Source organism: Crinia signifera, chromosome 5, assembly GCF_055691185.1.
Source record: "Crinia signifera chromosome 5, ASM5569118v1, whole genome shotgun sequence".
NCBI classification, from domain to species: Eukaryota; Metazoa; Chordata; class Amphibia; order Anura; family Myobatrachidae; genus Crinia; species Crinia signifera.
This window is the reverse complement of record NC_139221.1, coordinates 188462453-188480095: the sequence shown is the minus strand read 5'-3', so window position 1 is coordinate 188480095 and position 17643 is coordinate 188462453. Positions and strand designations below refer to the sequence as shown.

The following is a 17643-nucleotide window of genomic DNA, read 5'->3' as shown; positions in this document are numbered from 1 at the left end:
AGTTGACTCACCTCCTCAGTGCGGTCGTTGCCCACCCTATAGCTAAATCGCCATGGTCCTTCCTCCTCGGCATCCCCATTGTTGGTATGAGCAAGGAGGCAGATAAGCTATCAACACATATAGCATCTTTGTGCCGCTCGATGTCTCATTGCCAGTCACTAGAAAAACACGAACCCCCTCTCCCAGCTGCAGCTCATTAATAAAATTTGGCACATTGCTGCCATGGAAAAATTACGGCTTACCTTCATAATGCTTCCCACAAATTCCTCCTGATCTGGTCTAACTGATTCAATTATAATGGCACCGCCCTACAGGTTCCCCACTCCCCCTCCACTTCAGACCTCTTGCTTTGACACACATTTTGAACAAATAACTACTAATGCTATGAAAACATCACTGTTTTTCACCTAATCTGATTGGCGTAGCTGCTCCTAGTACCCGAACTAGGTCTCTTCTCATATCTCTATCACTATCTCTGCCCTGCACCTACTATTAGATACACCTTTCTCTATCTCTACTAACCTCAGCACTCCATCTTTCTGTTTATTCTTCCTTTTTCTCCGTTCCCTCTTTCTTTCGCTCTCTTTCTGCACACCCCACCCCCTCCGTGCTCTCCCACCTTGTTCAAGAGTATCCACATTTTTGTGTATTTGCCTGACACGGTCAGGCTTGAGTTATAATTCTCTTGAGCGAGTAAATGGTTATTATGCAATATTCCAAATCCTTAGCTGTTAACTTGTTTAAAACAATTAGTTAAATTTGAGCAGCTAATTGTACCAGTGTCATGCCACAAATATAATTTTGCTTGCCATGTACATTATATACTTATGACTCTTGTAAGCATATATTTGCTCTAATGTTTACTTACCTTTTTGAAAATAAACGCATTTAAAAAAAATGATCCTCTTATCAAATAAACATAATAGTCAAACAAAATGGTTAGCCTGTGATAACCATTTTGTTGGATATAAAATATCGATATGTTAGATCGAGCGGTGACATACCATCTCCTAGTAATTACAACAGGTTCTTCTGGGTCCCATTAGTCATGTGATCATCACTTACAGATCAGACCTGAGATCCTCTGATATTCGATGAGTATTTCTCTCCTATTTCGAATCTCTACACAAAATTCCGATCCTTCCCTCCAATGCATAACATTAACTTCACCCTGCTGCCTGTCCCAACCACCTTCTAAACCTAATGTCAACATGCTGTAAACTTTGACATTTAATATGTCAACATTCTCAGAATGTTGAAATGCTGCCTGTCAACACATGAATGTCAATCTAGTTTTGGTTGACCTTTTCACTACATTCCCTATATTACCACAGTGCAGTTGTTCCCAAACGTTGTGCATAAGAACCTGGGATGCCATGAGGCTCTTGCAAGGGTGCTTTCAGGGTTAGTAGTCCAGGGCCAAATCAAATTATTTATGATCAAAGTGATTGGAAACCATTAGCACTGGTTTTGCCCATCATAAAACATATGGTCAAGCCAAGGCACAACTGTACATCACCATATAACTGATCCAAAGGATGACAGGAAGGCTAAATTTTTTTTTTTTTTTTTTTTTTACAAATTTATCATTAGAAAAAAAAATTCTTGAAGAAAATGCTGCTATTCTAGGGCACCGTGATTCAAGAAAATTAGGCAACCACTGCCCCAGTGTCTTTCCTAAAAGGATTTATTGCAAGTACCTGTGTGTCCGAAGTATCCTGAGAAGGGTTTCCACTGCTGTCGGGAAAAAAATAAATAAATAAAAATAAATAAATAACAGTCCCTGACATAAACAGCATTTTATTTGGTTTACTTTATCAGTTCTAAATACAGTCTGGATACTACTGTAAACTGAACAACTTCTCTTTCGACTTTTAACAATACATTATATATATATATATATATATATATATATATATATATATATTTATTTATATATATATATTGTGTTTTTTTTTTTTTTTTTTTTTTATGCTAAGCACCCAATCATTTTTACAATTTCTTATTAGAATGTATATTAACATCAGCAAAACTTACCAAGCTGCTTCTATGACCACATCTGATTCATGGAATGCCTTCATCTCTGCAAATAACATGCACACAAACATGTTTCCAGGGACAAGTATACTTTATCATTTTGCTAAAGTCACTTTGAATATTGATTTTTAGCTTTAATAGCTATAAATAAAACCGCTATTTCACATACTAACACTAGGAAACCATTACAAAATGTAAGAACTTCTGGACAGAAAATAAAGTGTCTGAAGTGGAGGATATTTTTTTTTAACTGCTTAGCAACTGTATACAGTCCAGCAACACTTTTACAGATGTGTCCTCTTTCATCTAGACTCATTATACCACACACTGGGGCAGATGTATTAAGCCTTGAGAAGAGAAACTGGAGATAAAGGAAAAAGAAGTTAAGCACCAGCCAATGAAGTGTTTGAAAATAACAGTTGGGAGTTGATTGGCTGGTGCTTTATCTCCTTTAACTTCACTTTATCCCTTCTCTAGGCTTAATAAATCTGCCCCAATAGGAGATGCCTGGTGCGAGAGTTGCCAGGTGCCATACAACTCTGCTAGCTTTGGGGAGACTGTGCTGTTAACACTTGTGTGGGACTGTCTGTATACAAAGCACGACAGAATTTGGCAACGATAAAAGCCTTAAGCAAAAAAGACTTCAGCAGAATCTCACAGGGCCTGGAGATCGAGAGGGGCTATTTGGCACAATTGCAGCAATGAGGGCACATCTTAATATTATGTAACCTTAAAGTTAAACAACCCTATGAAAAAATAAATCAATCAATGCAAGCCAACTCATAGTGTCACCAGTGCAGTCCGACTAATTTATGAGGCATATGCACATAGCTATTTAGGGGCATTTTCTAAGCAATCTCACTAGATTGCTTAGAAATTGCCCCTACATCGCTCCGTGTGTAGGAGCCATAGCGACAGCTGTCAGCGTAGTCCAACGGCTGCCTAGCGTAGTTAGCGTAGGGACTCCTCGGCAGCCCGGCTCTGTCAACGGCGTCCATTGCAAGCCTAGTGAGTGCCTCTCACACAGTGCCGGTAACCGCCAGATCCCCTGCGCTGGCGGACGCCAGCGGAGAGGGGATCATGAGGACGCCGGCGGAGAGGCACTCCAGATGTCTGAGACACAGGTGCGTCTCAGTAATTATTGCGGCAGGGTACGGCAACCCTACCCGTGTCCGCTTCAGGGAGACTGGGTTATGGGGTCCGGTCACACGTGCGTCTCCTGCACAAAGGGGGTATGCAGGCGCAAGTGTGTCTTATGCACAACAAAGGAGGCATTTGCCAGTGATCCATGTTACATACTGACAAATGCCTCCTTTTCAAACCCCCACTATCCACGCCAGCCCGAAGTGTGGCGAGCGCAGCGAGGGGACACGATACGCATCCTCCCGACTTGTTCATACCCCCACTATCCAGGTTGGCGTTGAGCAGATTTTATAGAGTGTGGCGAGCGCAACGAGCCACTGAGCCTGAAGCATGGCGAGCGCAGCGAGCCCCGCGAGGGGCCGCGGAATACATGTGAAGTAATCTGCATCACCTCGCCACACTTTATAAAATCAACTCCATGCCGACGTGGATAGTGGGGGTATGAACAAGTCGGGAGGATGCGTAACGCGTGCGCTCGCCACGCTTCGGGCTGGCGTGAATAGTGGGGGTGTTTCAGGAACACATTCACACCTGCCATATCATACATCTGAGACAGTAATAACGACATGTGTTAACAGGATTTTAGTTAATAATAAGAAAGCAACTTAAAGTAAAATAACATCAAAATTATCAAGAAGAAACAAATGAAACAGTTATTCTTCTGATTCTTCATTGACAGAAACTGCAGCAGAAGTGGATGCAGTTGTGTCTGCATCTGTCTCATCTTCTTTGTCAGCCTGTGGTAGCTGAGTTAAGGCATAAAGGGTACTCTTTACTTAGAAGGGCGCCCACGATTTTGATCGTGGGCATCGTTAGTAAAAAATCTCGGGCATTGAATGCACTAAAAAATCGGGTGCGATCAACCGACGAGATGCCCGAGATTTCCATCTTTGCGGACGATACAAAACTTAGCAAAGTCATCAAATCACCAGAAGATGTCACCATGCTTCAAAATGATCTTACAATTCTAGATGAGTGGGCTAAAAAATGGAAGATGCGGTTCAATGTAGATAAATGTAAGGTTATGCACCTTGGGAGACACAACCAGTGTGCAAGTTACAACCTTAGCGGAGAGGAACTGGGTAATTCCATACTTGAAAAGGATCTAGGAGTCCAAATAGACAGCAATCTAGGATGTAGTGCCCATTGTAATGTAGCTACAAAAAAGGCCAACAAAATTCTGGCATGTATTAAGAGGGGAATGGAAACTAGGGACTCAAGGGTAATTATGCCACTATATAAAGCATTGGTGAGACCTCACCTAGAGTATGGAGTACAGTTCTGGGCCCCACACTATAAAAAGGACATCATAGAATTAGAAAAAGTTCAAAGGCGAGCAACAAAGCTTATTAGGGGAATGGAGAATTTAAGCTACGGGGAGAGATTAAGCAATTTGGGACTATTTACATTAGAAAAGAGACGTTTAAGGGGGGACATGCTCAACATGTACAAGTATATCAAGGGCCAATATAAGGAACTGTCACACACCCTATTTTCTACTAGAAAGGAATCTAGGACGCGAGGGCATGAGTATAGATTAGAAGAAAAAAGATTTCATTCAGCTAGTAGAAAGAATTTCTTTACGGTCAGAACAGTCAAACTCTGGAACTCTCTTCCCAGAGAGGTGGTAATGGCTGGCTCATTAAATGCGTTCAAGGCAAAGTTGGACAAACATTTACTGGAGAAAAACATCCATGGGTACAAATAAGAAATATAATTTGTCTGTAAAATACCAGAACCTACCAAATCAGCAATGGATATCTATACCAGGTTGAACTAGATGGATGCAAGTCTTTTTTCAGCCTTACCTACTATGTAACTATGTAACAATGTTAAATGTCTCAATTGACCCAATTTTCCTGTTCAATGCCTCAATTGACCCGATTTTTCCATAGGAAACAATGTAAAATGGGCCACAGAGGCCAAATAGGCACCCTGAAGTGTATAATGGCCACCCGAATTGTTAACGCCACCCCACGATCAACGTCAACCCGATGCGTGGCGAGCCCGCGAGGGGCGGCGGTACGCGTCCTACGACCTTTTCATACCCCCACTATCCACGTCGGCGTGGAGTTGAGAATAGAAAGTGTGGCGAGCGCAGCGAGCCACCGAGCCCGAAGCGTGGCGAGCGCAGCGAGCCCCGCGAGGGTACGCGGACAGCTGTGAAGCCTGCGAGGGGACGCGGATACCTGTGAAGGTATCCGCGTGCGCTCGCCACGCTTCGGGCTCGGTGGCTCGCTGCGCTCGCCACACTTTCTATTCTCAACTCCACGCCGACGTGGATAGTGGGGGTATGAAAAGGTCGTAGGACGCGTACCGCCGCCCCTCGCGGGCTCGCTGCGCTTGCCACGCTTCGGGTTGACGTTGATCGTGGGGTGGCGTTAACAATTCGGGTGGCCATTATTCACTTCAGGGTGCCTATTTGGCCTCTGTGGCCCATTTAACATTGTTTCCTATGGAAAAATTGGGTCAATTGAGGCATTGAACAGGAAAATCGGGTCAATTGAGACATTTAACATTGTTCCCTATGGGAAATCTCGGGCATCTCGTCTGTCGCATCGCACCTGATTTTTTAGTGCATTCAATGCCCGAGATGGGCGCCCTTCTAAGTAAAGAGTACCGCATAAAGAATAAGCTGGAAAGTGTTTCGTGCGCCAACAGTCTTTCGCCAAATGAACTCCTGTAGGTAGGAGTCCAGATTCTGTTGTGCAGGCCCCTTTGCCTTTGTTGCGCCACTTACACCCTCCCTAAATGCGTTTAATATTTTGGGTGTGAACCTCAGTGTCCGGATCAACGAAACTGTACCGGTGGTTCACCCATGCATGGTTTTACCCTGACTGCTCCAGCTGCTCAGTGTTATATGCACGCCAGCAATCTGAGTATATAGTTGTCCCCGGTTCAATGTGTTTGTTGATGGCGGCCATCAGGGTGCTGGCGTCACGTCTTTCAACAGGTGTCGCAAAGCATTCACCGTTGTCTCTCGAAATGCCTCCGAAAAGCCACTGTTGAGGCAGCATGTGTCTAACATTACTTTTTCTAGTACTTATGTATTATCTGGGCTCCCATGTTAAATGCACCCCATTTTTTCATACCCCTACTATCCAACTACGCATGGAGTCAATGTTATAGCGAGCCACCGTGCCCGAAGCGTGGCGAGCGCAGCGAGCCCCGTGAGAGGACGCGGTCTCAAAAGAAAAACGGGAGCCCAGATATTACATAAGTACCCTTTTTCTTTGTACAAAAAGACTCATCCACCTCAACTATTTCACCTGGACCGCCAATCCGGCGTTGGGGCTGCATCATTAAGTCCACGGTGCAGGTCTCCAGCATCAGGTTATTGTACAGCATCGTGGTTTTATTTGACAACTTCAGTTGTCGCTCACAGAAGGATATGCCTGTGAGCTCGTCGGCCAATGAATAAATGAAACGTATGAGGGTCAGAAAATGAGATACGCCACCCCAGGAACCAATGTGCCACACTGAGACTAACCTTCTTATGACCTATTTTAATATACTGTAGCAGCGACACATGCACTACTTCATTGCACTACTTCATATTGAGGCGCATTGGGTGTCCATTAACACAGGTTTGTGTCAGTGGCAGCAAATGGTGCTGCTGAAAAAAAACACTGACTCCTCTGTCTGCGGCAGGTTAAACATTTTGACAGGTTCTGCAGCCATTACGCAGTCACTTCACCTTCACCTCTGACTGACTACGGTAACTGCGTAATGCTGACTAACTATGCTGGCCGTGGGAACAGTATGCCGAATCTGACAGGGATGCTTGACTATACGCTGGCCGCGGGAACAGTACGCCGAATTTGACAGATACGCTGATGCACGAACACTGCAATGATTCTGACAGCGTCGTTACGCTAACTATATAACTGGTGCTGTGATAATATACAAGTACTCATCGCTGTGTGCTGAGTGATCTTGCTGAGCGATCTAGCATCGCTCAGAGCGCTTAGAAAACCTCTGCGTGTGTAGACCCATTAAGAAATCATACATATCTTAAAACTAGTTTAGGAAATAAAGCAGTGATTAATTGAGGGAGATATAATTTGAGAATAGTAAGGAATATTTACAATAGAAGTATACATATTTTAAAAAAAAGTACCTAGGAAAGTTAAAATATGTTCAGCATAGCTGGGTTTGCTCTCTGTTCCAATAAAATCCTCATTTGTGAAGTCTATTTTCTCCAGCGTGCTGTCTGGTCCGTAATTTAGACTAGGATGAGGGTCTACTTCTAGGAATTTAAGAAATAAAAAGAAAAAAAATATGAAAAATGAAAGTTTGTTACAGGCTCATATTAGCAATGTACAGAAAGCTATATGAAAACATTCTCACATTAAATAATAACTGAAATCTGCATATTTTAAATACAACATGGTTGCTGAGGTCTGGCTTTTAAAGTTAATGTGTACATTTCAAAAAGGGAGAAAATGATCAAACCTTGGAGAACTACCAACCAATAAGAATCTGTAATTTTACAGGCTGTGTTTCAAAAATGAAAGTATGATTGATAGCTGAAAAAGACTGGATATTTATTGTCACTGAGGATTCCATCATTCCCACTATATACAGCTTACAAAAGATCCATAAAAATTGCCCTTAGCCCCCCAGGTAGATTCATTTCCGGGGTGGATACCCTATTAGCTAATTTATCAATGTTCATAGATTCATATCTCTTGTGTTACAAAATATCTCCTATTTGAACTACTTTCTAATAACCATGGACGTAATTTCATAATATACAAAAATTAGATTACAATCAATGTATTGAGGCAATTCAGAAAGCAAAGAGGAATTCGGAACTTAGCTTAGATGTAATGCAAGCCCTCCACATTTACAACGTCCGGCTTTAGGGCCTTATTCTAGTTCACTCTTTCTGAGAAAATCCTTCTTAGATGGACAAAACCATGTGCACTGCAGGGGGGCAGATGTAAAACATACAGAGAGAATTAGATTTGGGTGGGGTTTTACTTCAAAGTGAGATCTATATTGCAGTGTAAAATAAAGCAGCCAGTATTTACCCTGCACAGAAACAAAATAACTCACCCAAATCTAATTCTCTCTGCACATTTTACATCTGCCCCCCTGCAGTGCACATGGTTTTGTCCATCTAAGAAGGATTTTCTCAGAAAGAGTGAACTAGAATAAGGACCTTAATGAGGACATCAAATTGAAGTGGTTCATGTAAACTTATGTATACTTTACTATTATGATGTAATTTTAGCTTTTTGACCCATATAGATTTCTGTAATTGTGTGTGCTTTTTTATCATACAATATTATATAATGTTCTCTTACATACATTTTTTTTAAATATATTTATATTCTGAATGAATTGGATTGAGCTCCAAATAATTGTCCACCACAGTAAAAATGTTGGTACTTCTTTACTTTCACGGCGCCACTAGAAATCGCGGGCATCGCGGCCATTGAATGCACTAAAAATCGGGTGCGACGCGATGCCCGCGATTTCCCATAGGGACCAATGTTAAATTTCTCAATTGACCCGATTTTACTGTTCAATGCCTCAATTGACACGATTTTTCCATAGGAAACAATGTTAAATGGCCCACAGAGGCCAAATAGCCACCCTGAAGTGTGAAATGGCCCCCACAATTGTTAACGCCACCCCACGATCAACGTGAACCCGAAGCGTGGCGAGCGCAGCGAGCCCGCGAGGGTCGGCGGTACGCGTCCTCCGACCTTTTCATACCCCCACTATCCACGTCGGCGTGGAGTTGAGAATAGAATAGTGTGGCGAGCGCAGCGAGCCACCGAGCCCGAAGCGTGGCGAGCCCCGCGAGGGGACGCGGATACCTTCACAGGTAAACGCGTCCCTTCGCGGGCTTCACAGGTATCCTCGTCCGCTCGCCACGCTTCGGGCTCGGTGGCTCGCTGCGCTCGCCACACTATTCTATTCTCAACTCCACGCCGACGTGGATAGTGGGGGTATGAAAAGGTCGGAGGAAGCGTACCGCCGCCCCTCGCGGGCTCGCTGCGCTCGCCACGCTTCGGGTTCACGTTGATCGTGGGGTGGCGTTAACAATTGTGGGGGCCATTTCACACTTCAGGGTGTCTATTTGGCCTCTGTGGGCCATTTAACATTGATTCCTATGGAAAAATCGTGTCAATTGAGGCATTGAACAGAAAAATCGTGTCAATTGAGAAATTTAACATTGGTCCCTATGGGAAATCGCGGGCATCGCGTCGCACACGATTTTTTAGTGCATTCAATGCCCGCGATGACCGCAATATCCTATCTGTCCTAATCTAGTGGCGCCGTGAAAGTAAAGAAGTACCAAAATGTTTAGTACATCCACCAGAAAAAATGACCACTGACAAATTGAGGACACAATTTTCAATATCACGGTTGGTCCGCAAAACCGGAAGTGCGTTTACCAGAAATTACATCACTGGAATGCACGTGAACTGAATGCAACTTCTGGTTCTGGTCTGGTAACTCCAGTCGAATTGCCGGCTATTATAGAGAACAGGCTACAAATATAAAATGGATCTGAAATCCATTATGGCAGGTCTTATAATGTTTTTATGGAAAGGGGGTATAAATACCCACTCAGGCAGGGATCCTCCTCAAGCCTTGAAAAATTAACTTTGGTATTGAAATGCATAGCCCAGGATGACAACTAAGAGAATGTTTTGGACTGGATCCGGTGGATACTTGCAGAGTACACCTGCTTATTACACCTTATGCTTTGACAGTCTGCTCTTTATGTTTATACTATTCCATTCAGGGAGAGTCCATCTTTTTCTGAGCTGTATTTTCTGATTGGTAATTAAATGCTGTATTACACTTTATTAGTGGTTTTTTTAAATCTTACATCGGTTGATGGTGAGGAGTTGCAATTGGAGAGAATCCTCCACAGACGGTTACGGCTCCCTCCCGGCATGAATATGGTCTACTTATTGAGTAGACCAGTACATATGGTAAGGTTCCAATTATCATCTTTACAGATAAGAGCTCGCACACATATCAGTATTACATTATACTATTGTGTTATTTAATTTTTTTTTTTTTTTTTGGGGGGGGGGGGGGGTGTACTACATGGTTACATTTTCGATTTAGATGGATAATGTCATTACTACAAGCTGGTTTGGATATAGACATTATTTTGGCCTCCCTGAAGGTACTAATCAGATTATTTTCAGAGACTATTTTCTTCTATGCCAGCTATCCAGACCTTTCTCACACATCCAAATCCCGTTTTGGTATCCATTTGAATCTTGGAATTTACCTTTGGCCCTTTCCGAGTGACCTATTTGGCTCACTTGGAAGGCTGTTTTTGTGTTGCCTATTCCTTTGGCCCACAGGATCTCAGAATGAAGTGCACTGTTTTAGGTCCTTAAATACTTCATCAGGACAAGGTGGCGTTAAGCATTACTGTTCTTTTCTACCAAAAGCCATTTCAAAGTTTCATATTAACAACAATAAATCAAGGTTCCATCATTTGTAAAGGCCAGCGACTCACAGGTTACTCTTAATTGGTTGAATGTCATGCCAACCCTTCACATTTATGTGAAAAGGTCTAAAGGTTTTCATCAGCCATACTCATTGTTTGTTCTTTATATACAGTATACAAGCATGTTTGGCCCACCTTTAAACAGACCATAGCTTTTAGGCTAAGGAAGCTCCTCAGTCATATTTATTCATCAGTGGGGCTACTGGTTCCTCACATGGTTGCAGGCTATTCTACCTAGTTAGACGGGTCTTCCTTGGCAGTTCGATAGGGTGCTTCTGCAGAGCAAACTTCCATTTGGTCTTCAGCATACAGTTTTATTCGCTTTTACCATTTTAACTCCTAGGTGGAAAACTCTAGGGATACTACTTTTTGGACTAAGGTTCTTTAATGCAACCCAGGAGTGCTCCCTCCCATAGTTGACAACTTAGGGACATCCCCACTGTATTCCTCCAGTGTCCTCCATGACTGTAGGAGAAAACAAGATTTTGGTTCTAACTTCATATATTTTTTTCTCTGATCTCATGGAGGACACTCCATTCACTCCTGGTTATGACAGAGTGTGTTTGGGCTTAAAGTGATTTCAGGTTAGCTACCTATTTTGTGAATGTCTAAGCAAAAACTGCCTGGCTTCTGCAGGGGGCAAGCTATAGCGGAGGAAGAGACCAGGCTACATTAAATTGTAAACTCTTTTAATGATCAGCCTCCTCTAGGATCTACTTGGCATAGGTATAGTGAGGTGTTGACATTTTCTGTGATTGGTAATTAGTAGCCTACACTGAAATTAACGTTTTGAAAGATTAGAATATAGTTGTACACTGTACATGATAAATGACAGCTACAGTAGAAAATGATTGCGTTGAACTCATTTGCATTAAATATAATGCTAGTCATTTTTATTTGATGTCTTCTGCTATATTAAATACAGATGCAGTCTTTTGTTGTATTAAAGATACTTGGCAAATGGTCACTTGGCATGGTCTCCTAATTAAAAAAAACTAATGTGAATAATTGCCTCAGTGATTTTATTTAAGGAATTATAAAAGTATTAAAAAAAAAAACATTAACTATAACACCTTTTTTACCTTTTCGAAAATCCCATGGCATGCATGTTGCCTTCACAACCTAACACAATCGAAAACAAAAGATAGCCAGAAATTAATATTTTAAAAGGGAACAATTAGGCAGAGTTAAATAAACAAAAATGTGATACAATGAGACATAATGGTTAGGCAACAAATTGAAAATCGACAAATTAGAAAGATTAAAATAAAAGCTAGAGATAACAATTGCTGCACTACCCACTTTTTTTGTAATTAGACAATAATCATCAGTAGGGGAGTCTCCAGAGGAAGGAGCACAGTTAGTGTGGCTTGCATGTTTGAATATAGAATTGTGCTGCAGCCCCACCTCTGCCGCCACCACCACTGGTTACCAGTATGTCTATACAAACTGTATGTAAAATTCAAATTACTGCACAACATAAACAAGATGTTGCAAAACAAATTTTGTGCGTGACTGAAGGTTTGCGCTAGAAAGCAGCTATGAATGGTTTTAGGACTTAATAGGACCTACACCAAAAAGGTCCTAGGAGTTGAACAAATGGAAGAAAAGAATTTTTTAAGTCCAGAAACAGTACACAGCGCTAAAATTAGATATGATTATAAAAAATATATAAAATATATATAAAAAAATTATATGATAAGGTGAATATATAGTGAACAAAAATTAATGTGCACAGAGTATAAGGTCAGGAGTACTTCCCTTTCATATGTCTCAATGGGAGAGGTAAGTATATCGGTCCTTTTGAAGAATTCTTTTGGGTGTGAGATCCGTATTTTTCATGCGTCTCTCAAAAAGTCATAAAATGAAAAAAATATGCATTGTGTGAACAAGTGAAAATACAATAAAGTGTAATAAAGTTCAAGGTATATTTGAAGAGTTGGTTTCTCCCAGATTCTATGTTTATCCCGAAGTCTACTCCAGGGGGGGAACCTCTACTCACTTAAACGTTATATGTTTTAATCCCATAAAGGTATCTTTCTCAACACACTTTTATTTGCTGACAGGAAGGATAAATAAGCGTACCCCCACTCACTGGTTACTCAGTGGGTTAAATCGCATCAAGGTATCTTTCAAGAAGGTTATCCCAAAATTATATATCAGGGAATGAATATGTGTTGGCGTACCCCCACTCACATCCAAGATGGTAGATGAAATCACATCAAGGTATCTTTTTATATATAATTCAAGGTCTAGAGAAGATAGCGTACCACACTCACGGAGTTTTAGACTGGAGCCAAACGCATCAAGGTTTCTTTGTAATACCAGAAAGGCCTTTGTGTTTTTTCAAGTCCGGACAAAGTGAAAGATTGAATGTCCAAAGTTACCTCTCACTGTCTGGACCTGCCTGACAGTGAGAGGTAACTTTGGACATTCAATCTTTCACTTTGTCCGGACTTGTAACATCTATTTTTGTGATTGTGTTGACGCCCTCACGTTGCCTCTTGGGTCACCAGGTCCTTTTTTCTTTTTTTCTTTTTTTATTTTTTATATAAAGTCATTTTTTATCTAAATGTTTTTACTGTTTTTTGCATATATGTATCTACATTGTATGTATTTTTAGTCCAACTATGGACTTTTTGTAAAATTAAAACCTTCCAGTCTACCCATTATTTTCCTTTTTTTGGGGGTCACTAATATCCATATTGAGAGGATTTTTTGTGGAAAAAACACAAAGGCCTTTCTGGTATTACAAAGAAACCTTGATGCGTTTGGCTCCAGTCTAAAACTCCGTGAGTGTGGTACGCTATCTTCTCTAGACCTTGAATTATATATAAAAAGATACCTTGATGTGATTTCATCTACCATCTTGGATGTGAGTGGGGGTACGCCAACACATATTCATTCCCCGATATATAATTTTGGGATAACCTTCTTGAAAGATACCTTGATGCGATTTAACCCACCGAGTAACCAGTGAGTGGGGGTACGCTTATTTATCCTTCCTGTCAGCAAATAAAAGTGTGTTGAGAAAGATACCGGTACTTCTTTACTTTCACGGCGCCAGCATGGCGCCGCGCGTACTTCCGGGTTACGCTCGCCACTAATTAAGTTAAATAAACGGGGTTAACGCCATGCCAACATGGATAGTTCATACCCCCACTATCCATGTTGGCATGGAGTTGATTTTAATTAGCGTGGCGAGCGTAGCGAGCCACCGAGCCCGCAGCGTGGGCGAGCGAAGCGAGCCCCGCAAGGGGACTCTGACGCGCGGCGCCATGCTGGCGCCGTGAAAGTAAAGAAGTACCAAGATACCTTTATGGGATTAAAACATATAACGTTTAAGTGAGTAGAGGTACGCCCCTGGAGTAGACTTCGGGATAAACATAGAATCTGGGAGAAACCAACTCTTCAAATATACCTTGAACTTTATTACACTTTATTGTATTTTCACTTGTTCACACAATGCATATTTTTTTCATTTTATGACTTTTTGAGAGACACATGAAAAATACGGGTCTCACACCCAAAAGAATTCTTCAAAAGGACCGATATACTTACCTCTCCCATTGAGACATATGAAAGGGAAGTACTCCTGACCTTATACTCTGTGCACATTAATTTTTGTTCACTATATATTCACCTTATCGTATAATTTTTTTTATATATATTTTATATATTTTTTATAATCATATCTAATTTTAGCGCTGTGTACTGTTTCTGGACTTAAAAAATTCTTTTCTTCCATAAACAAGATGTGTACACACAAAATGTCATGCAAGTATTTGTCTAAATATGCCAGATGACATGGTAACTTTAATGGGTTGTTTATTATTATATGTAATATTAAAAGAAGACATTTAAAATAAAATGAAGAGTACATTTATTTCTTTTCTTCCAAACTTCTTATCAACCGCTATGCAAGTTTGCTTTAATCTTTTCATTCTTTTTGGACCTTTTGGACCTTTCAAGTTAAATGCGCTTGAAATACCCAATGTAGGATGATGTTTACTCTATAAAAAAAAAAGAAAAGAAAAAAAATTTAAACATTAAAGCAGCATATTTCTACAAGACTTAAATTAACATATACAGTATGACCAGGGCTCAAAGTACCTGAAGCAGCTTTTGATTCCATACACAGGGTTCTAACACTTCGATCTGCAGCTGTAGGGCTATTAGCAGTAACTATAACCTCCCTGAAATCATCTTTGCCCTCACTCTAGAGTCCATTATTACAAAACTAATAAAAAAAACAGACTTAAGACTTACCTGTTCAATCAAGCATTTCAAATGATATTTTCTGTTAAGATTATTTTTCTATTTTATTTTTTATTTTTGTAAATGTAAAGCGCTTTGGGTTATTATTGGTTAATAAGTGCTATATAGATACAAATAATTATTAATTGAAAACCATAGCATGTACAATTTCAAAACCTAGAGATCTTTTAAACTTCAATATTTTTACAGTAATAAGAAAACCAAGAAATAAAGTAAAAAAAAAAAAAGATTACTTGCCAATTTCATCACTGCTTGCTGTCACAGCTTGCAGAAAGCATTGAATACACCCCAATGTGGTAGTTAAAAGCAAGCCGTATAAAAAAAATCCCTAGAAATGCCAAAATATTTCAGCATTGAATACACCTGCATTTGCATGTGCATACGCTGGGTAAGAGCGAGCACGGTGAACTGCTATTGCGGGTGGAAGGCGTAGGGTGGCAGTGACGTGCTGAGCCCATGGGAATGCCCATCTTTTCATGGGTGTTCCGGATGTCAGCTGCCCACCCTCTTCCCGTATAGGGGGCATGCAAAGCTAAGAAACCAGAGAGTGTATTTGTTTTGCTTGCTCCTTCCAAATCATTGGATGGTCGAAGGCCCCCGCACCCAAGTCTGCGAATGGATGTTTATGAAAAAACATCCATTCGCAGCCAAGCAGGGAAACTCACCGACTAGGGGGGCTGGCTGTCTTGAGCTGCGTTTAATCCTCACGCAACGCTGCAAAATTCACAGCATTGCGTGTGGACCAGAATAAGGTCCTAAGTACAATAATTTAAATAACCAAATAAAAATATTCCTAGTGAGTCTGAGATAGTTCAGTTGAAAGAATCTCCCTGAATGAAGGATTGATTCTTTAAAATACATCCACCTGAACCAAGTGTCTCTGAAAAATGTGTAGCCATTATCAAGAGAAGACATTTTGTCCATTTCCATGTATAGGTCAATTTTATTGAACCAGTCTAATAACGTTGGGGGGGGGGGGCACCTACAGAAAGGGACTGCGGACTTTGCTGCGTTAAGTGGTATAATATTTTTTTTTTGTATCCCAAACTAAATAGGCGGAAAGTGAAAAAAGCCAAAATAGCAGAGGCAGAGGACCTCTTTCCAAAAGGGTTGAATGGCTGAGCAGTGGCACCAAATATGTGAAGGGTTGCCTGGTCCGTTAGAGCAATGCCAACATACATTAGGGAGTCCCAGACCAATTTTGCAGAGAGTTTTGAGGCATCTTATACCATCTTGAAACCAATTTGAATTGAATCTCAATGGTTTATGTGTCAGCTGAACAGGCATGGCCAAGTTTAAAGATTTTTTCCCATTGATTGACATCTAAATCGATCTCTAGTTCTTTGTTTTATACCTTAGTAAAAGGGGAGGAGAGTTAAGCAGGAGTCTGCCAAAAGGAGATTGTAAATCTTAGTTATGGAATTAGTTGGGAACTCTAAGCTAGCACATAACCGTTGAAAGGTAGTCAGAGCCGTATACCAAGTCTTTAGAGGGCCGTGCAATAGTACAAAATGATGTGTCTGTAAAGAATGCCAAAAATCTCCCATTGCCAGTCTAATGATTGTTATTTTAGTGATGAACATCACTATTAACACACTAGCAGATGGATGTGGCTGTAAAAGGAATAATTAAAAGGGCAACCTTAGAATGTGTCAACAAAGCAATAGATATAAAAAGCGTGCAGGTGAGATTGATAAATTTCATATGAGCATTTAAAAAAAGTTGTCTAATAAGTCTAGCCATATAAAGGAAAAATATTAAAAGAGGGAGTACTCTATGTATTTGGTCAAAGTAAATACAAAAGCTCCTGTATATTCTTGCAGAATTAGTTAGAAATGTAGACCATTCACTTGTTGCAACACAATTATGTTAAATCATAGACTCTATGATAGTTTTTACATAAAAATATCTTACCAAGTAATTAATTCTGTGTTTAGCTCCAATAATATGCATGAACATGTGTGATTGCATTAACTGACACTCACATAGTTTGCACTCAAATGAGCTATTTTGAAACGCATAAATGTACTCAAGACCTAGGAAAGGAAAGAAAAAGAAATCAAGATCATAAAATTGGATTCAATAAATTCCATATTAGGCATGTACACGGCTACTAAAAAAAAACACTAAATTTTAGGTTTTTGTTTTGAGAATGCTTTCTTATGCACCTTTAGTATCTTGGCTACAGGAGTATTGTTAAGTCTCAATCCAGGCTGCAGAATAGAGGATTTATTTTTGAAAACTTACGTGGCTACAAATGCATTTTTAATGACAATGTCCTTTAAAAAATGGTGTTCATACTTAATCATCTTACCTAATGCAGGCTCAGTGCTTTTACATGCATTTAATTGATCCTCTAAAGTTTCAACAGGCTTTGATGGAATCTTTAGACCACCTAAACAAAAGATAATATACAGAGATGTGACATGGAGAAAAGTAGGAGGTATAGAGGGAAGATGGATGGAAAGGTGGAGTAATAGAAAAGAGAAGGGAAAAAAGGTGGGGGCTGCAACCTGAACAATTATTGAAATCTGTGATCAGGTTTGCGCTCATTTCATTATGCATATTTATCTATTTATTAATACCCTACACGTTTCAGTGTAGAACATATAGAAACTATTTCATTTTCACTTTAAGAAGCTATCTGTCCAACCAGTCTTATTCTCAGGTTGTCCCTGAACTCATGTGACTGC

The 17643-nt window shown here is 40.5% G+C and overlaps 1 protein-coding gene across 1 annotated transcript in view; it reads right to left on the bottom strand.

Annotated features, from left to right (window-relative positions):
• The window catches only part of LOC146080733 (uncharacterized), a 535728-nt gene that overhangs the window by 374132 nt on the left and 143953 nt on the right, over positions 1 to 17643 (bottom strand). The window contains exons 9-15 of the mRNA XM_083188326.1: positions 17265 to 17345; positions 16865 to 16986; positions 14554 to 14685; positions 11755 to 11794; positions 7301 to 7429; positions 2038 to 2083; positions 1701 to 1737 (exon numbers count right to left, since the gene is read on the bottom strand). Coding sequence (XP_083044452.1) covers positions 1701 to 1737; positions 2038 to 2083; positions 7301 to 7429; positions 11755 to 11794; positions 14554 to 14685; positions 16865 to 16986; positions 17265 to 17345 — 587 coding nt within the window. The remainder of the gene's footprint in view (positions 1 to 1700; positions 1738 to 2037; positions 2084 to 7300; positions 7430 to 11754; positions 11795 to 14553; positions 14686 to 16864; positions 16987 to 17264; positions 17346 to 17643) is intronic.